At 36.2% G+C, this 19,899-nt stretch overlaps 2 protein-coding genes across 4 annotated transcripts in view; one reads left to right on the forward strand and one right to left on the reverse strand.

Annotated features, from left to right (window-relative positions):
- Positions 1–19,899, forward strand: part of ANO3 (anoctamin 3) — a 434,362-nt gene that overhangs the window by 344,502 nt on the left and 69,961 nt on the right. The window contains exon 15 of the mRNA XM_047823497.1: positions 6,045–6,105. Coding sequence (XP_047679453.1) covers positions 6,045–6,105 — 61 coding nt within the window. The remainder of the gene's footprint in view (positions 1–6,044; positions 6,106–19,899) is intronic.
- On the reverse strand, positions 1,178–19,382 carry MUC15 (mucin 15, cell surface associated). Of its 3 annotated transcripts, none has more exons than XR_007144856.1 (5): positions 19,159–19,382; positions 11,730–12,460; positions 9,575–9,724; positions 6,696–7,467; positions 1,178–1,188 (listed from the first exon to the last, which is right to left on the reverse strand). XR_007144856.1 is itself a non-coding variant. In XM_047823496.1 (4 exons), exons 2-4 carry the CDS (start codon positions 12,421–12,423, stop codon positions 7,307–7,309), a joined length of 1,005 nt encoding a protein of 334 aa, XP_047679452.1. In that variant the 5' UTR covers positions 12,424–12,460; positions 19,159–19,382; the 3' UTR covers positions 5,361–7,306. The 3 variants fall into 3 exon arrangements, 1 of the variants encoding a protein (XP_047679452.1); XR_007144855.1 differs by having other exon boundaries at positions 6,484–7,467; XM_047823496.1 differs by lacking the exon at positions 1,178–1,188 and having other exon boundaries at positions 5,361–7,467.

The raw sequence follows: 19,899 nt of genomic DNA on the forward strand, positions 1-19,899 counted from the left end.
TTACAAAAGGAAGGAAACAACATACTAAAAATTCTCAAGTCACTGCCTATTAGGATAACCTGAAGGCTCTTAAAACTTCTGAAGCCCAAGCCACACCCCAGAGTAATTAATTAAATCAGTATCGTTGGGTTTGGAACATAGACATCCATCTATTTTAAAACTTCCCAGATGATTCCCATGTGCATACAAGTTTGAGAAACTGAATTTTACAATGATTATTGTTTATATTTAAAAGTTTTATTGAAGTATAATTAACATATAATAATATGTACACATCTAAAGTGTGTAAATTGACACATTTTGATGTTATATATGCACCTGTGAAACCATCACCGCAAGAAAGATAATGGACATATAATCACTTCCAAAAGTTTCCTCATGGCCTCTTGTAATCCCTGCCTCCCTCTCCTCCCCAGTTCCACCCCTGTGTCCAGGCAACCAACTGCTTTCTGTCTTTATAGAAAAGTTTGTATTTTCTAGAGACTCTTATGTAAATGGAATCGTACAGTTTGTGGGTTTTTTTCTGGCTTCTTTCACACAGCATAGTTATTCTGAGATTCAACCATGTTGTAACATTTATCAGTAGATCTTTTCTTTTTATTGCTGAGGAGTATTGCATTACCCAGCTATGCCAGAATTTGTCTATCTGTTTATCTATTAATGGACCCGTGGGTTGTTTTGAATTACCATTTTACCTAAAGCTGCTCTGAACATTCATCTACAAATCTCCATATAGGCACTGTTATTTCTCTTGGGTAAAAACCTAGGGCTAAAATGATTAGATTATATGATAGGTGGGTGTTTAACCTTCTAAGAAACTGCCAAAATGTTTTCCAAAGCATTTATACCATTTTACATTCCTATCCACAGTATATGAGGGTTCCAGTTTTCCATACAGTCACTAATCCCCAGAATGGCTAGTCTTTTTTATTCTAACTATTCTAATAGATGTGTAGAGGTATTATAATTTAGTTACTTGGAAATAATTTGGTCCTTTTTGGCCTTGCTTTTTTTAAAGTTTTATTTATTTTGAGAGAGAGAGAGAGAGAGCCTGAGCAGGGGAGGGACAGAGAGAGAGGGAGACACAGAATCCCAAACAGGCTCTGTGCTGTCAGTGTAGAGCCCAATGCAGGGCTCCATCCCATGAACCCTGAAATCATGGCCTGAGCCAAAATCAAGAGTCAGATGCTCAACTAACTGAGCCACCCAGGTGCCCCAGCTCTTGCTTTTAAGATTTGTAAGGTAGGTTCATAGCAGTACTGTAACTAGCATGATTTTTTCCTTGCAATGAAAGCAAGATCTGGCCGTGTACTGTAGCAACTGCACTGCAGATAGAGGGTTTCCAGTCTGGCTGGTGGGAATGGGCTCACTAATAATCCTTTCAGGTGGTTCTTTCCTCAAGAGGTTTCCTCACGGACACGCTCACTGGGCACTGCCTGGGGTGCCCATGTTTACGTCCTACGAACTCTTTCCGTGCAGTAATCTGAGGCAGTTGTAATGCTCACCTCACGTGTTTCCTTCCTCCCAAGGATCATTGATGGCTCTTCCTGCCTAGTATCCACTGTCTTGAAATCTGTTGCTTATGTATTTTGTGCATTTTTTGTTGTTTCCAGAATGGGGATAAAATCAATCTCAGTTACTCCATCTTGTTCAAAGTAGAGGTCTCTATACAATGAAGTTTGATGAGGCAGAGTATAAAATCAGAAGTCACTCAATACCCTACTACAAGCCCAAACCTAGTAAAATTAGCTTCTGGATCGTTCATTGTGAATACAAGGCATAGGAAAATCTGTTTTGTTTATAGTTTAGTTTATAAAATTATACTTAGTTTTGAATTTGTTTAAGTGTTCCACAAAGATGTCTTGTTTTGGGAAGCATTTTCTCAATATGTTTTGCAAAAGCCACATATTAAAGTTATGAGATGTAGAGATACATGTCCTCCTAACCCATGCATTTCAAGGATATATGACAGCCTTAGGGATACCAACAAATCCATATATATTTTACTTCTACTTTTACTTGTACAGAGTTAATAAGACACACTAGCAGTATCTGAACACTAAAAATAAGAAACAACCCTAATGGCAGAGTGATAAAGCAAAGAAACTGTCAAAGGAAACACTAAATATAGGAGGCTTTTTGTCATTATGCAATATTAGTAGAAAAGAGTATGTATAGGGACAGGTATGACTAAGAAAGAATTCAGTTAATAACTATTTTAAGGAAGGTGGAAAAGTTACCTTGCAGAGGAGAATATTGTGTTCTGGAACAATGCAAGAAATAAACACCACCAGGAAGAAATATTTAATATGTATTATATATGTTTCTCTGGCTAAGATAAAATGTAAGTACTCGTTTTATACATTAAAAATAAGAATTGCTATTCTTTCATTGATGGAAATAATGTCCTTTTTTAAAAACGGTTTATAAACTTACACATCTAGAAGTTATTTGAAGGGAAGTGTCAGAAATAAAGGAACAGATGATTACCAAAAAACAGGCCAGACAATCTAGGATCATCTGGCCACGTCTTCTAGAAACTTGCTAATTTCTTGTGGAGTCATTCACCACTTGTGACAAGTAACAGAAAATTAAATGTCATATTTTATTGAAAAGTATGCATGTGTACATGTAATTATTTTAATAAGTTAAAGGACGTATTTCATGGAACAAAAATGGTCCCATCATATGATAAAAAATTTTATTTAAGTACATTAACATTTTCTTTGATGATTATTTTCAATTTTAATCCTTAAAAATATGGTAATTAAGAAATTTTTGCAATTAAGTAATTCAGTGATGTTTGCACATTTATTTAAAAGCACCTAACACCACAATGTCAGTTAGCATTATGGTAGGATTTCTCGTTTAAGGTGCTATCACTGGATAGAAGAGTTCTGCATTGTTTTCTCATATAATTTTAAAAGTGCCTCAACCCTCGAGGTGAGCTTTGTTCATAATAGTTATTAGTTTCTGGGTTTTTTTTAACTTAATAAACTTTTACTCAATACCAAATATGAGCTCAGACCATATACTTATACTGAAGCTACAATAGAAAGAGGACAGAGTATTTTTTCTTTAAGAAACTTCATAGAAAAGTGGGTATGGGATCACATAAGACATTTGTTAAAAGTAGATTCTTGGGCTCCAAGTCCTAAAATTCAGAATCGATTGGTCAAGATAAGGCTTAGAATTCTGCATGTTAACAAGCTCCTTAGTTGATTTCTAGGACCACATTTAACAAAGATATTGCCCTAAATAATAATGGATCAGGAATGGAGAGGAGGTTGGGTGTGGACTACTGATGTTTCCATGTTTGATGCAGCTTGTAATCAGGTGGAGTGGACATAGGCAGTTACACAGATTTTGCCCTGTCTGAGAATGAAGGACTGAGGAAGTGAGAGAGGCATGAACTCCAGCTTAAATTCCAACTTCTTTCTCCTCTTTGCACATAATAGCCTGGTCTGCAAGGTTGAATCTGCCCAAGAAGTGCCTGTTCTCCTTGGCCCACAGGGGCTTTAATGGAGTATCAGTGGCAGTTTCCACATGCTTATTATGCTCCTCTGAACCCGTCAAACAATTTTAGAGACAGACCCAGCAACTACAGAAGAGGAATAGTCTGTAAGCTTCCAACCTAGTAAGAAATTTACCTCTGAACAATACCCACATTTATTGGTTTCTAGCCACACTCAACTCTCCAAGAGAAATCAGATGTCAAAGATAATGGAGAATTTGTGCTTCAACACAGTTTTGTTTAAGGTTCAGTTTGCTTCTGTCTTTATATATTATTCCTATTCACATCAACGATGTTGAATAAAATGCTTGTCCATAGGTCCCCCTGTGCATAAAGGGGAGCTGTTTTTCTCATAAAATAAGTCATTGCAAACATACACTTGTAGATAAGACAAACTTCCTTTTGCTTTTGGAAAAGTCTATTCTGTTTGGGAATTTTTTTTGAGATTTCATCTGGAATTTTCTTTTATAGGGCAAGCGACCCTTTCCTATTGAGCAGAATGCCTCTTTCCCCCTTTATTCTCCTGCCAATCATCCGCTGAGCTTGAGCCATCCATGCTATGCTTGACTCTTTCTTCTCCCTGCTCCCTGTTTTCATTCAACAGCTCTTATATCAACACCCTCAATGCAACCCTTAGCACCTCAAGCTATAACCATAGGCATCAAATTGCTCTTACTGCATCTGTGGCCCCCCACATCATAATGCATCCCACCTGTAATATCTTAGTGGCTCTCACACAAGGATTTTATACTTTTATACTCCTCCTTAGGATAAGTTCTCAAGTTTTCCACTAACTCCCATTTTAGCTTAATCTTCCATTACATACATGGAATCTGACATTACATGAGGATTACATGTATACCTTGCTGTGCCTAATGGATGGATGTATTTCTAAATCATTCATGTTTAATTTATGGAGTAAAAAAAAAAAGGTACCTGGAAGATTTGTAAACAAACTTAGAAGAAATAAAATGAAAAACATTTTTAGGGAAAACGTTGCATAAACTATAACAAATCATATTCATACAACACAATTATTAAGCATGGCTTTTCATTTGCCACTTTTCTAAAAGGACTGCTCTTTCTGGAGCAGGAGAGAGCCATTATTCCTTAGTGACCTTTAAGTCCCCATGTGTAAAGTCTCTGTTCTAACACTCTAAGAGGCTGTTTCCTGCACTAAGTCTGTTATAAAGGAAAGCAGACAGCTGTTCAGCTGCTTGGCAACAGCAGGTGTCTCCATGGGATGCCTTTGGAAACAGAAACGCTGGATTCCCCCACTGGGTGTAATTTTATGAGCACTGTAGGAGAATTGCTTTATGGCCCCTTTCTCCTGTACATAATATATAGTGATGACTCTTGTGAAAACCAACTCACATAACATTTTTAGAACTCCCAAACCTCATCATAGAAGTTCAGGGCCATCCAGGACATCTTGCACCTATCCACAAACCTTCGAAAGGAGCACATGTGTTGTATAATGATATTTTCAGTAGCGTTCTATCACAGGAAAACACACCCTACCTTTATCTGTTTTACATATTGTTTTGCAGAGTGTTCCAGATGTTACAATTAAAATACATATTAATATTGTTTTAATGCTCCCACTGACCAGTCTCTAGACTGTAGACTGAGCAAAACAAACACCATTCTATTCCCACTTCCCTTATAATAATGTTCTTTTGCCCTTATTTGGCCTTTCTCTCCTGTGAGGATAGTATCCCTCTTCTCCCTATAGTTTCTATAGTATTTATATGACTGTCAAATATATATTGCCTTGGCTATACTGTTTTAATATCCCTCACTATAAGTATAGTGAGGGCATTATGCAAATGAAAAGAAGCAAAGGTAAGTTGAATTTACAATTTATTAAAATCAATCTTTGCAACCATGAATATTGTATTCAGCAATACAATTTTTTGTTCTTTATAAAAATTCAGGTAATGTCTGATTCAAAAACACTCGGACTATATCCTAAATCTTAAGTGATATGTGAAACTTCTTAAAAAAAAAAAAAAACAACTCATAGCCACTATTGGACCCATGGCACATTCTGAAAGATGTCAGAAAGTAGGGATAGCACTGTGATACTTTCCACTGAAAGTTCTGGCTCATAGGTGGAATTCTTCATTTTGCAACTTCCTCAGTCCTGGACGTTTTGCTGACAGGAAGTGCAGCTAGGTATGCCTCAACTGAAAAGCTAACTTTACCTTGACCATCTATGCCCCACAAATACTTCCTCAGGGTACTAGAGCCACTTCTAAGCAGAAATTGAAGGTGAAGTCCAAAGGGAAGAAAAGGAAAGAAAGAAGAAAAGGGGGGAGGGGAATGCTGATCCCTTACATCTCCCCAAAGAGAAAATCATATGAAACAGTTTCAGGACCCATGAAAGGATCTCACATCTCATATTTACAAATCATAAAATAATGTGATTCCTTTTGGAAAAAAAATCATAGAATCTAAATGTAGATGGCAATCACTAGATTATTATAATCAATATGTGACTAATATTTTTGCTTTGTTTTCCATTAAGGTGACATATTTGTTTGATAATGGAGGAACGGTCTTCTTTGCTATTTTTATGGCAATATGGGGTAAGTAAGTTCTTCTGTTACTTAATTCCTGGTCCTCATTTTCTGAGGCTACTGCTGTGTTTCTTCACACACACATGTGCAGGCACACACATGTCCATTTAACAGTGAGACCTCTTGGTTTGTTTGCCCTCTTCACACATTCAGCGCTTCTTTGGGAATTTAACTATTGATCTAATCCTCTAGTCCCTAAAACCTCAACCTTCCTATACTAAGAAGTGTATTTTTCCTGCTGAAAGCAGGTGGTAATTAAGAACAAACATATGACTGAAAGATGTCATATGAATCCAAATGACACTTATTGTATTTCTGCTTGTAAAAGTGATGCTCAAAAATTTTTGTTTGTGTAATATTTCCATTCATCAATTTTTAACCTTATACTTTATACACTTAGAGATACAGAATCTATTCCATATATGATCAAGCAATGATACCTAATACATAATAAATCTTGCTCTTATTTAACATCTTAAAACTGTAAAAATTATGTACAAATATATGCTTTGGCTGACTTTTCCCCCCATGATTCTCATTGAGTCTTTAAAGCACCCAATTAATTGAGGCCTAAAATAAAACAGTTTAGAATTTCCCACTCTTGAAGAGAAGTGATTCTTTTCCTGGTTAGGGTCAGTTTTCCAACCATGGCCCTGTTGAAGGCAATGTCATTGTCAACTTGGCAACTCAAGGGGCTTACCATGGATGTGCTGATATAGGAAAACTAAATGTACTAGAGAACAATCTCTCACTCCTATTACTTTAATTTCCCAGGCACAGAAACTCTGTATACTCTCTTTCTTGTTTTAAATCAACATTAAAAATAAATTACTCTTCCACTGTTCCTTGAAGAGAGTGACAATCTTGATGTATGGCATTAGGAGTATAGGGTTAATTAAATTATCAGGCAGGGCAGTCATGATGAAACTCTTTAGTTTCACCTGATTCCCACAAACGTTTCCTACTAACAATAAAATAGACCAAAATACAAATTAAGGTTACTCAGTAGATGATTCAGCACAGCCAAAAATGGTAAGAAAGGAAACCTTTCAGATTATCGTCTATGTTTCTGCTACTAGTCTCTTGCTTTTATGGTTCTCCTTGGCACAGGCCACATGACAGTGATCTTGCTTCAGCTTTTGGAGGATGGGTTTGTGAAAAGACTAGGATGTAGGCGATCATTTGCCGTCAGAAGCCTTTCCTCTTGGTTTTATACCGAGGTACGAAGTTGAGGTATGTCATCCATAGGAATGCCGTCACGTACATTTTCTCGGCCTGCTGGCATAGATGAATCATTCATAGTTGAGTTATAATAACTAGAGTTCCCAAAACTCGCATCATAAGGTTCCGGTGCATTGTCTAATCGCAGAACTAAAAAAGTAACCAAAAAATAATTATTTTATGGTAACAGTCTGGAGGATGCATGCTGAGGCATCTGCCAGACTATAGAAATTGTTCTAGATGAGTAGGTTAAGTACATCTGTTATATGGGCTTTTCAGACACTAAGTTTGAAATTTAAACGAGTGCATATTTTTCAATACACATTTCTTTCCAAGACTAAGAGAACAGTTTAACTTGTAAAATAATTTTGCTGCCAAAGGACCAAAAATAAAGGAAATAAAGGAGAAATCACAACAAAAGGAGAGCAATACTTTTCATGAAGAAGTATAGACATATGTCTCATTGATTTTTGAATCTTGTGAATTTAAAGCATTGTCAACATGTTCAGAATTTTTGTTTCTGGTGCAAAAAATAACTTTTAAAAAGTGAAGAGCATTAATTTTAAATCAGTCATGATTTTACTAAGTGTCTCAACATTTTTATGGTTGAGCCAGGGAAGATGGAGACAGAAGAAAACTATCTGTAAAAGCTTATGTTTCTTTATGATAGATCCTAGTTATCATGCACTTGACGTTTTCTGATTAACGTTATAAGAGATTATTTTTTACTTTTTTAACGAATAGCCAATTATTACTATCTTAATGATCTTGAGTTTATTTTCAAAGAGAACTTGGCATGTACTAGGTACCTTTAAATATTAAAGCAGTGACTAATTTCTAATTAGATTAGTGATCTAATTATTCATTTAGGTAGTCTCATATTCTAGCTATTCTTTAAGCCATCTGTTTACAAACTGGGTTCCTGGTAACCTGGGGGAGCTGTCTTAAAAGAGTAAAACTGGTGACATGATTGAGTTATTCCCCTCTGCCTCAATCACATCTTAAATTGTATCAGTTTGATAGACTGAGCTTTTGCTTCTGATAACAGATAAAGAAAAGATTCTGGTGTTAAGGAAGAAAAAAAGGTTGGATACCCCTGTTTTTGAAATCCTATCCTTTAATTTGGAAAAGTGCCACTTTTTATTTTATATGGATTGCTAGAAACCCCCAAAATAGAATTAAGTTAAATTTTCAATTAACAGATTTGGTTCTGAAGATAAACAATATGTCAGTCATGATCTGAACTCATTAAAATCAAAAGGCTTTCTCAACAGGATGTACCAGGGGCATTTAACTAGTTTTTTGGTTTTGGTTTTGGTTTTTGTTTTTATCATGGCAAGCATCCCTTATGTAAACCAGAAAACATTTTTTTTTCTATAGTATTAAAAAAATGAATCAATCATTTGAAGTTATTTCATTTCTATTCTAATTAGTATTATTGCATTAAGAACAAATTCAGTGCTTTATTCTTAACAGATAAATTTCTTTTTCATAGATGCTATGGTTGGTCTTTGCTATCACATGAGTGAAAAATTCCTGAATTACTGTGACTTTATGTACCCAAATATACAACTCTTTATAGATTCTGTTTTAGAGACTTATTAAAATAATTGATTGAGGGCAACTGTATCTGTGTAAACTTTAGAAGAACTCCAAATTAGAATAAGTCATTGTTCAGGGGCACCTGGGTGGCTCAGTCTATTGAGTGTCTGACTCCTGGATTTCCACTTAGGTCATGGGATCAAGCCTTGTATCAGGCTCTTTGCTGAGTGTGGAGCCTGCTTGAGATTCTCTCTCTCTTTCTTTCTCTGTCTCTCTCCTCCTCAGTCCTCCCTGCCCACCAACCTCTCTAAAAAATAAATAAAAACAATAAGTCATTGTTCAAATTCCTGCTGCTAAGAGATCCAACATGACAAAGAATGGCTTTGCAGTTAGTGCTAACAACACTGGCCATTTTTTCCTTAATAGCATGCCATTATCTTCCAATTTTATAGACATGTTTCAGGTTCTGGGATTTGGTTTATTTAAAAGTAATTGTGATGCAATGAACCACAGTTCCAAATGGTTTCCAAATTCCACTCACAGGTCCATAATTATTTTGGTTATGGTCTTTGAGAAACAGAGAGAGATCATAATAAATCTTTGGTCTGTTTTTGTCATATGAATCTCTGAATCCCTTCTAGGTAAGGTAGTGAACATTAGCATCCCCTTTTAATTAAAACCACTGTATGTAATGAAGTTCTAAAAGTTGTTTTACCTGGTTCGTTTCTGTCATCATAAAGTCGCCGATGGGAAAATGAATCTGTTTTCCTTTTTCCACACAGCAAGTAGCCAACAAGAGTAAGTAATGAAGCACCCAGAATAGCACCTAAAATGGCCCCAAATACTACTCCTGTATTTTTATTCTCTAGAGAACAAATAAAAAATAATTAACAGATAAAGAAATAGAAAATAAATTTTCAAAGAAGAGAAATATATACATGTGGACTTTATAACAAAGACTTTAAAAATATATATATACATATATATATATATATATTTAATTAGATAATGGTGATGTGTGTGTGTATATATTTTATGGAGTACTGAGTATTTGGGATGTATTGGCAAATATACCTCCCAATAAAACCACACTTCAAATTTTGAATTACCTTGAAATACTTCTTAGTTTTATAACTGTCTTTCTTTCCTTTATAAACAACAATAGTACTGAAATGCCATGTGTATGCTCCATTAAGATCTGATTTCTCTATGGACTGCCATATTGAGTTTTTAATCAATTCTGAATCTCTAATGAACTTTAATGATGAAATGAACTTTGAGCTTGTTTCTATAATAATTGAAAAATAAAAAGCTAATGGGAATAAGTGGGTAATAGAAAATAAATCCACAAAACCCTAACAGAAAAGGCATTATAAGGAAAAAAGCAGTGTATCCTGATACAGGATATTTCAAGATACAACAAACAGATCATAAGCAAGATGTTTTCAATGTCTTGCATATTGAGAACAGATGTGTAGGTCTGGGAGTTCAAAATTTTACTCAATCATCCCTTTCACCAAGTACCCTATCTTAAACTAAGTTATCAATAAACTATGTAATGCTCCCTGAACTCATATTTAGTATATTGTATTTTCAGTTTAAAAAAATTTATTAATTAAGTGGATAAAATTAATTAGTTTTATTAATTAAGGGGTCTTATAAAGTCTGTAATTCTGTATTAAAGCCCACTTATAAAAAAATTACCTATACATTGGAAGCTTTAGAGCAAAATTATTAATAAAATAAAATAAAGCAAAGTTAAGTAATTTTCTTCTGATTAAAGAGTAAAGGTAGGAGGCATAAATACTCAGTATTTTCAGTATATATATTGAGTATAGACAGACAAAAGAGAGAGAATATTTATTAAAAATCTTTCTGATGTAATATCAGAGGGGATATGAATAAGAGTATGTGTTAAAATTATAGCTAAAATGAATATATATGTACACAATGTATTAGTTGCAGTGCTATTTAAAGCCTAGATTTCAGAATTTAAAACTTTTCCTGTAAGCTAACAACTTTCAAGTAGGAATGTGTATATGTGATTTTGTGTTTACATCATTAATATAATCTGGAAACAAGTTGTATTGGAAATCATTGAATTCATGGGGGAAAAAGTATTGTTTAAAAATTTCAGGAAAATAAACACTTGGTTAGACCTGAAAAAATAAAAGATTATGTACTTTTATTAAATATTAGATAACATTTTAAAGCTTTACATTTTAAAGCTTGGCATAATCCCTAAATGAATTATTAAAATGTTCCCATGAAGCAATTTTCTTTTGACACTCACAGCTGTATTCAATTTTGATGGTGTTCATTAGGTACCAACTTAAAAATTCAGGAGGATCTTCTTTGGTTGAGTTTATTTACATGTAAAATATATATCAGTGTTCTTTTTTCCTGTGATTATTCTGTGGTATCAGATAATTTATAAATTCATTTATTTCAATTTTCACATACGTATGTTTTTAAAGTTCAGTTGTATGTTATTCCTGAAAGCATGGGAAATTTCAGGTAGCTTTCTAAGATACAGTGAAAACTGTTACCTAGCATCTCAAAACTGTACCACTACCTCAGTCTCTATTTCTTTCCAGCCTAACCTCCTTTTAAATTTGTCCCACTGTCTCCTTACATTTCCATACAACAGTGACTAGTGCATGCTGACTTAAGCCCTAAAATCCCTTCACTATTTCCAACGAATATCATGGTCACCCCCTCAAAGTGAGAACCATGTGTGCTATTGCTGACTTCCTGGTTTTTTTGTTTGTTTGTTTTTTTAATATGGCACATTCCTGAGATATAATCTATAGGACTTAGTTCGAGATTCAATTTCACACAAAAAGAAAGTTAAATCCATTTATATTTACCTTCTTGGGGGTCTGATGTGTTTGAGAAGAGTTTTGAATTATTGGTAAACTTTAAGGTGGGCTGTAGAGTGGTCGTTTCTCGATAAGGAGTAAACCCTACGAAGCTGTCACTGGTTGTGGTGAGCCATTCATCTGGTTCCGTTATCATGGGGGACGCAGACGTGGTGTTTGGTGCTGCAGGAAGGATGCTAATTGAAATGGAACTGTTGTCAGGAGTTTTCATGGTATCACTGGCTGAAGACCAAGTGAACTTTTCTGAAGATGGAGCAGATGTAGCATCGGGAGGTGCTGAGACAGGCTGAGGATTTTCGTCTGCTATAGATGAGTTCTGAGGCAATTTAGAAACAAAGCCTTGGATCAAGGGAGGATTTGTGGGAAGCGTAGGCGTGGATCTTGGATTCCCAGAAAAGTTGTTTGTCGATGAATTGCCAAAGACCTCTGTTGTTCCATGGTTTTTATTTGATGGATCCCAAAGAGAGGAATTACTTGTCTTGGGATTGGAGGTTTCTCTATTTTCTTTATCTGAGCTTAAATTTGCATCACTTTCCAAAGGAACAGATGCATTTTGCATCGCTTTTAAGCCTGCTGCAATGCTTTGTGTTGTGTTTATTTCTAGACCTTCTTCCCCAAGGCTTCCAATTAGTAGTAAACTAAACATTTTTGAAATCAACAGAATTTTGGCTGAGGTCAACATTGTAGGCTTTTTTGGTACTGGTGTAATTAAGGGGGATCTGAAAGAAAAAAATAACAATCATCTGAATTATTCAACAAAATAGCAAATTTTTAAAAATGGATCTACATTTTTAAAGTGATGAGGATTGAGACACCTGGGTGGCTCAGTAGGTTAAGCATCATACTCTGGATTTCCGCTGAGATCATGACCTCACAGTTTGTGAATTCGAGCCCTGGGGCTCTGTGCTGATACGGAGCCTGCATCAGATTCTCTTTCTCCCTCTCTCTCTCTCTCTGTCTCAAAAATAAATAAACTTTTTTAAATTTTTTAAAATGTTTTTATTTATTTTTGAGAGAGACAGAGTGCGAGTGGGGAGGGGCAGAGAAAGAGCCAGACACAGAATACAAAGCAGGCTCCAGGCTCTGCCCCAGCTGTCAGAACAGAGCCTGTCGAAGGGCCTTGAACTCAAGAATGGTGAGATCGTGACCCAAGCCAAAGTCAGATGCTTCTCCAGCTGAACCACCCAGGTGCCCCCCAAAGATCTTTTTAAGTGATAAGGATCTAGATACACAACACCAAATTGATAATACCATACTCTTTATTCCTAAAGTTTATTTTGTTTGGATTATGTACTAAAATTAGAGTGAGTTCTATATTCTGTATAATATTTCTTTCTTCTTTCTTTCTAAGGAAGTGCCATGCAAAAACTTTGTCAAGCCATACACCACTATTCCACTATTTGAAAGATCATTTAGCTTGATACAAGTTGAAATATATGTATGAACTATGAACATATACATAGAGTTCATATGTATATGGAATATTATATATAGATTGCTAAGTAAAGCATTGTAAATATGAGACATGTAGAGCTGGCTGATTTGTTTAACCTATTTAAGAAAATATGTTCTTTATAAAGATGTAACTTGGAATATTTATGATGAAAATGATGTTGCTGATTGTACTATATACATACCACTTTCAAGTGAATCAGTCAGGAAATCCACTTGAAAATATTTCACTAGCACCTAATCTGAATTATTTGAATTTGAAATTAACATCCCTTTTTTGACAATCCTTTTCACTTCATGATGCCCTTCTTCCTATGAATCCCAAATTAGGGAAATTCAGAAAGACTTTTAGATTTTAGGATATTTTTTCCTTGTATCCCCTTACTGTGTAAATGAAGAATCTGGCTGGGAGCATGTGTGGAAAAATGATGGTGCCAGAGAGTAGCAGAGTTGGGGGGTTGAAACCCTTGCACAGTTCTCTTATCCAGGCATATCCTTCTGCCTCTGAAGTGTGGAAATGCCACAGTTCACAGATAGCAGGATATAGGGACAAGGTTTTAAAATTAGATTTATATTAAAATTCTGACTTGCATTATGGATAACCTGTGAAAAATAATCATCATAATAAGCATCATCATCATAATCATATTGACCTCGCAGTGCTGTTCTGAAGAGTGAAGATTTAAGTACAAGTACCTTAAACAATACCTGACCTAAAGTAAGTAGCTAATAGACATTAACTTCTATTTTTTTATTATTAGAATATAATTTCTGTGTCTTACATTTCAAAGGCTTTACAATTTCGTCTTACTTGATCCTCACAATGATCCCTGGAGACCAAAAAAATTATGCTTGTAATATCTTCATTTTGCACAGGAAGAAACTGAGGTCCAGAGTGGCTAGTAATGAAAACTAGTGAATGGAAGAGTAGCACTGAAATCCAAGACTACTGACTCCAACCTAATTAGATGCTACAATTTGAAAGATCGTTAATATTAAAATATTCTTTTAAAAACATTAGGCTATTCCTCCTCAAACAATAGAGTCTGAAAACTGATATCCTGCTCTTTGAATTGTATCTTAGAGCTTATTTTTCACTAACAGCATCCAGGGTAGGGAGGTGCAACTGCTATTTTTAAGGTCCAGTATTACCTACCTGCCTTTTTTTGTTTTTTTAAGGCTTATTTATTTATTTGAGAAATAGTGTGTGTGTGCACGCGCATGGGGGAGGGGCAGAGAGAAAGGGAGAGAGAGAATCCCAAAAAGGCTCCACGTTGTCAGCACCTAGCTGGACACGGGGCTCGATCTCATGAACCATGAGATCATGACCTTAGCCGAAATCAAGAGTCAGATGCTTAACCAACTGAGCCACCCAGGCTCCCCACCTGCCATTTCTTAAGAGCTCTTCCAGAAATTTTTGTAATTATTTTCAACCTTAATAATTTTTTATTAGGGTTTGAGGAGCCTCAATGTACTCCCTCTGATTTTCTTTTAAGTGCCCTCTCCCTGATTAATAGTACCTTACATAGTGGTACAATTTAAGTATATTTATACTACATCCTGATATATATATTTTTTCAAAAGCTTTTAGTAATTAGTCCATACCTGTGGATTTCTAAGGCTTTACAAATATATGCCATACCTTATGCTTATCACTTAAAAAAAATCTACTTAAAAACCTAGGCAGACAGGCAGACAAGAATATTCATAGGAGCATTATTTATAAATGTCTCCAGCCTAAACATCCATCAGTAACAGATCAGATAGTAAATTGTGAAATATTCATACATGAAAATTAACAAACTAGAGCCATGTACAACAGAGGTGATTATGACAAATGTAATGCAGAGCTCACAATGCCAGTTGTAGTGTGTGATTTCGTGTATGTAATATTCAAAAACAAGTAAAAACTGTCAAAAGTTTTTAAAAGAATGTTAAAAGTCAGGAATGTGGTTACTTGTGGGAAGGAAAGAGACAGTACTGATTAGGTAGCCATGGAAGGGACTTCTGTATGCTTGTGATACTGTCTCTTAACCTGGTAGGGATTACCTAGGTGTTTATATTTGTGATACTGTTTGTTTATATTTTTCACATTTCTGTGATAGCCAAGAAAATGGGTATAGGTCCTAAAAATGTTAACATAATTGGAAAACATATTACTATTATGCATTTATTAAGTCAGATGCTTCACATGTTTTCTCATTTAATTCTTACCCAAACCAATCAAACATACAATGAGGAAAGGATTGTCAATCCTGTTTTACACATAATTAAATGGGGCATTAAAAATGTAAGTAATTGTGACCAAGACCACAGAGCTAATGACTGAGAGATAGGATTAGGACTCAAACCTCAGTATTAAAGCTAGTAATCACTCAACTGCGTAAAAGAAGTTACAAAGGAATATAGAAACTGGTTACAAAAGGATCTAGAATTCAGCTGCTTTTTAGAAACTTTTTCCCACCAATATATTTTTAGCACCGCTTCTCCAAATTGTATTATTTTACCCAAAGTAGTTTATAATACCATGACTGTAAACACTAGAAAACGAGGGCCTTCTACCTTAAGTACCTCTCAAACACACTAAATACACTTTTATCCCAATTTAAGAAGATGCCAGCAATCGTCTCTATGGTTCTGGGTGAACACCTTTAGGATATAGTTTACAAATTAACAAAACACAAGTTCTTATCCCCAGGACCTTTAGTTTTCACCAACACATTATTAAATGGATGCTCCACCTGGCACATTTAAAATACAATTCAGTTTAGTTTTAGAAATACTTACATGTATCTTTTCAGAAATATCCTTCTGTGAACTCTGCCAGGTTCATAGCAAACATTATAACCTTTCTCATTATCTAATTCCAGTGGTCTGATTTCTTTACGAATTATATTTAGCCACCCATTGTGTCACTACTATACATTTTGACTTGCTTTCCCTACACCTAGGCTTTCTGGTTATGTTTTCGTCCTAATGAAGTGGTGGTCAGAGGGGAAAAAACAGCCCTTAGCTGTTCTAATTTTCTCATGTTACATGAGGAATGAGCTTTCACTCCCTTCCCGTAATGAGAATCCACGTATCAAGAGTCAGCAAAGTGAGTTTTGTTGTTCCTGACTCACTTTGTAACATTGAACCACCAAGGGGATCTCTCTACCCTTTACCCAGCTTTTGACTGTAACTTGAAAACCTACGGTATCAATACCCCAAATGAGCCAAGGCTTCTGTTACTGCCTATAATTTATCTTGAGGGAAAAGAAAGAGGAGAGACGATGTATGTCGTGAATACTATTTACAGTTTATTCCAGTTATGGGTAAGGCTTTCGCCAGAATCAGTTTATTCCCGTTGTCCCAGCCTGAAGCAGAGGACACTTCACTTCTGCTACTTGTTTTCCAAGAGAAACAGTTTACACCCCTCACTCAGGTCCCTTCATCTTAAAGGGATAGAAGTAGGCAGGAATAGAAACCATCAGCTCTTCAGAATCCCAGGCCTGGGTTTTTGCTGCAGAAAAGACTAGGAAATGTCGGTTAAGTTCGACCCCATTCTGACTTAAGCCAGACACACTGTAAGCAGCAAAGTCTAAAGGAGGTGATACAGGCGCTCTGAAGGGCAGTAAAAGAAATCTGTGCTCTTTTTCTTTGCACTTTTCTCTCAGCCTCTCTCCATCTGTAGAGTTTAAATATTTAAAACTGTACTGTGTCCTTGTTATGTGAAGTTATGCTGGATGATGGTTGGTGTGCTCATGTGTGCCCAAGTTCATCTGTCAACCAGGTGCCCTGTGGAGGCAGACAGAGAAGGGACGACAGAAAATACAATCGTAGAGCAAGAGCAAATCGGGAGAACCAGGTAGCATCATTCCCACTCCCGGTCTTTGTCCCTTCTTGCCCCTAGGTGGGAACTCAGGAGAGGAATTTGGAGACTGTATAACACAGGAACCGAGCTAAGACCAATACAAACTTAAAAAACCTCTAAGACTAGAATTATTATAAAGGGAAGAGAAAAAGAGAGGAGGATTTCCTTCCACTTGGTGATACTTGAAACACAGATCCTAAACCTGTCTGTATATATTGAACTATTTTTATCGTTTCTGGTAGTTAACAAATTTTAAAATATGCTTTCAGAGAGTATGAGTTTCACTTTTTAAAAAATAATTATGGAACGCAGAGAAAATGAACACAGTTTTCTCCCCTGTTTTTTGGTGTTGGCACTAGGAAGTGGTTTCACATTTGAATTTTGTATGGAGGGCTGCAGAGGTGGTGGAAGAAAATGGCAACCGTGTCCATTGAGGGAAACAAATTCACACTGTCTGTGCATAATTTTGCTTCCCCTTAAATGCATAAAGTCATTATTCTGCCCAGTCTTCCTGTTGTAACTGAGTCATACCCATTTTATACCAAGCTTTAAAAATAAGGAGGTACCCTGCGAGGTCCACCTATGCAAGGGAAGAGAAATGCTTGTTACTCTAAACTCAGTCAAAATCCAACTGTTAAAGGACAGCGTTAGTTCAGGTACACGAAGGGGATAATAGAAAACCTGGATTCTGCTGTGAAATAACTAAACAATACTTGGACTGTGCTGCTTCTCTCTCGGTTGCTTTTGCTTGTTTCTTATTATAGATCTCAGGCTACAGATTAAGACAGATGGGTTTTGTTTGTCTTTGTCCTAGGAAATTCAGTCTGACATGCAGCCAATAACCCAGGCAGACCCTGAGTGTTACTCTTGAGTGGCCTTTACAATCTTCAACAGTATTTGCCGTTCCTAAATGAAAGCCACAATAAATGAGGACCTAATGAACTATGCTCCTAGAAATGCCTCTTTTATAAAAGGGTTTTGAAAGGATGAGAAGTCTTAGTAGCCAGAACAGAGGATTGTACCTGAGGACCTTATGGCGTATCATTTACTTTTATTTGATTTAAAAAGAAAAGAAAAACATGACTTTTCCTTTAGGAAAAAAAAATTCAAGTTTGTGAACATAATTCTAATTAAAAGACTGGGGTATGCGTAAATCCAGGAAAAATATTTAGGTCACGATCCCAGCTCACGTGAGCATTCTTAGTCATAAACTTCAGTGCCGAAATAAATAATTAGGTGGAAGAGTATCAAGCTTAGAAAGAAAGACTGTCTCCAAAAGAAATATTCTGGACCCCAATTCCCAGGCTTGGGGTTTTCAGCCTTCTGTTACATTTCACTGTCTGTAGAAAATGCCTCAGTAGATCAAATAGAAAGGGCTAAGCAGTAAATAAGCATCCCTTTAATTAAAGGAGCCTTTCACACAACCACAAACTGAAAATAATTTTAAGGAACTTTATCCACACCTTCATTCCATAAGATGTGTTCTGAAGCAACTGACTTAACAACGTCTTAGGTATCCAGTGACTGCCGGCCGTAAGCACATAGCATGTTAAGTGAAATAGTTTACATAGACAACGTTTTGCCAGTTTTTTTGATTAATAAAATCCTTGGAAAAATATACAGAAGACTGTAATTCAAAGATTGTTCTTCAAAACCTGTCTTATTCTAGTACTTTAGCAAGAACCTTAAAGCCAAAATGCATAATTAAAATCTAAGTAATCAGTTTACATTCTTGCCATTTCCACTTTAGACATGTTGAAACTTTTACTAAGATCTGATTTAAGGAAACTCTCCCTTGTAGTCATGTACATTTTAAGTGAGGTTTTTATTTAACTCTCCAGCTGGTTCATCATGTAGCAAATTTGGCAGTAATTGGAAAAACTAAGTCACTTGGTGCGAATGCTCATTTGGAAGGTGATTACTTAACAAAACAACTACCTGTTTTTACAAGGATCTCCGTAACTACTTGCCAGAGTGGCAAAAGTTGAGCCTGCTTTGATTCTCTTTGGTAAATAAATGAGGGGGGGGGGCAGGGAAGCAAAAGGGAAAAAGTAAGGGAGAGAGAGAGAAAGAAAGAGAGACGGAATCCCAGGCAACCCAGCACACCCTTACCTTCAGGTTTTGGAGGTATTTACAAACAGGAACTAAAATATCACAGACAGCTGTCCTGGCTGCAACGCGTCTGCCGAGGATTAGAGAAAGCAGAGGGGTGAAGTATGACAATGTCCCACTGGGCAGGAGGGTGTCAGAAACAAAATTTGGTGGAGCTGGCCCAATCTTGCTTGTGTAATAGAGCACCCAAGAACCTGACTGACCTGCTTCTCAGCTGTCAGCATGAAGATATCACCTCATTCAGGCCTTAAAAAAAAAAAAAAGCCCAACCCTCCAGCTTTCATAGGTTGGTCCATTTTGACTTTGAGGCAGGCTGGGTCTCTTGAGCGGTGGCAAACCAGGGGTCATCTGTTTCCTGCCCCAAATGGAAAAAAAAAAGGGAGAAAGACTTTGGTAATGTCCCTTGGTGTATCAGGAATTTCTGGCACATGCTGGCTTCCCCCTTTGCAGGTGAGGACACCAAAATGACTCATGGCCCGCACCTGTTGCTTTGTGCAAGTCCTATGATGTTTTCTTAGATCATAAACAAACCTGTCTTTCTCATAGTAGGGTACCAAACACCTGAATGGAGAAAACGTGGTGCGAGCAGTAGTGAGGGGCCTCATGTGCAGGGCACCAGTAGGTCACTTAACACAAAGTGAAAGAATGTGTATTGGCATCCTTGAGAAAGCTGTGAAGCATTCGGTTAGAAATAACCACCGGCACTGAAATGGGCTTTCTTGCTGACTTTAGGAGTTTGGG

This window comes from Prionailurus viverrinus, chromosome D1 (genome assembly GCF_022837055.1).
Source record: "Prionailurus viverrinus isolate Anna chromosome D1, UM_Priviv_1.0, whole genome shotgun sequence".
In the NCBI taxonomy this organism is placed as follows: Eukaryota; Metazoa; Chordata; class Mammalia; order Carnivora; family Felidae; genus Prionailurus; species Prionailurus viverrinus.

Coding starts and splice junctions, on each gene's coding strand:
- MUC15 (XM_047823496.1), bottom strand. CDS start 12,423: ATGTTGACCTCAGCCAAAATTCTGTTGATTTCAAAAATGTTTAGTTTA. Junction 9,725..11,729: donor CACATCAGACCCCCAAGAAG/GTAAATATAAAT, acceptor TTTGTTCTCTAG/AGAATAAAAATACAGGAGTA. Junction 7,468..9,574: donor TGATGACAGAAACGAACCAG/GTAAAACAACTT, acceptor TTACTTTTTTAG/TTCTGCGATTAGACAATGCA.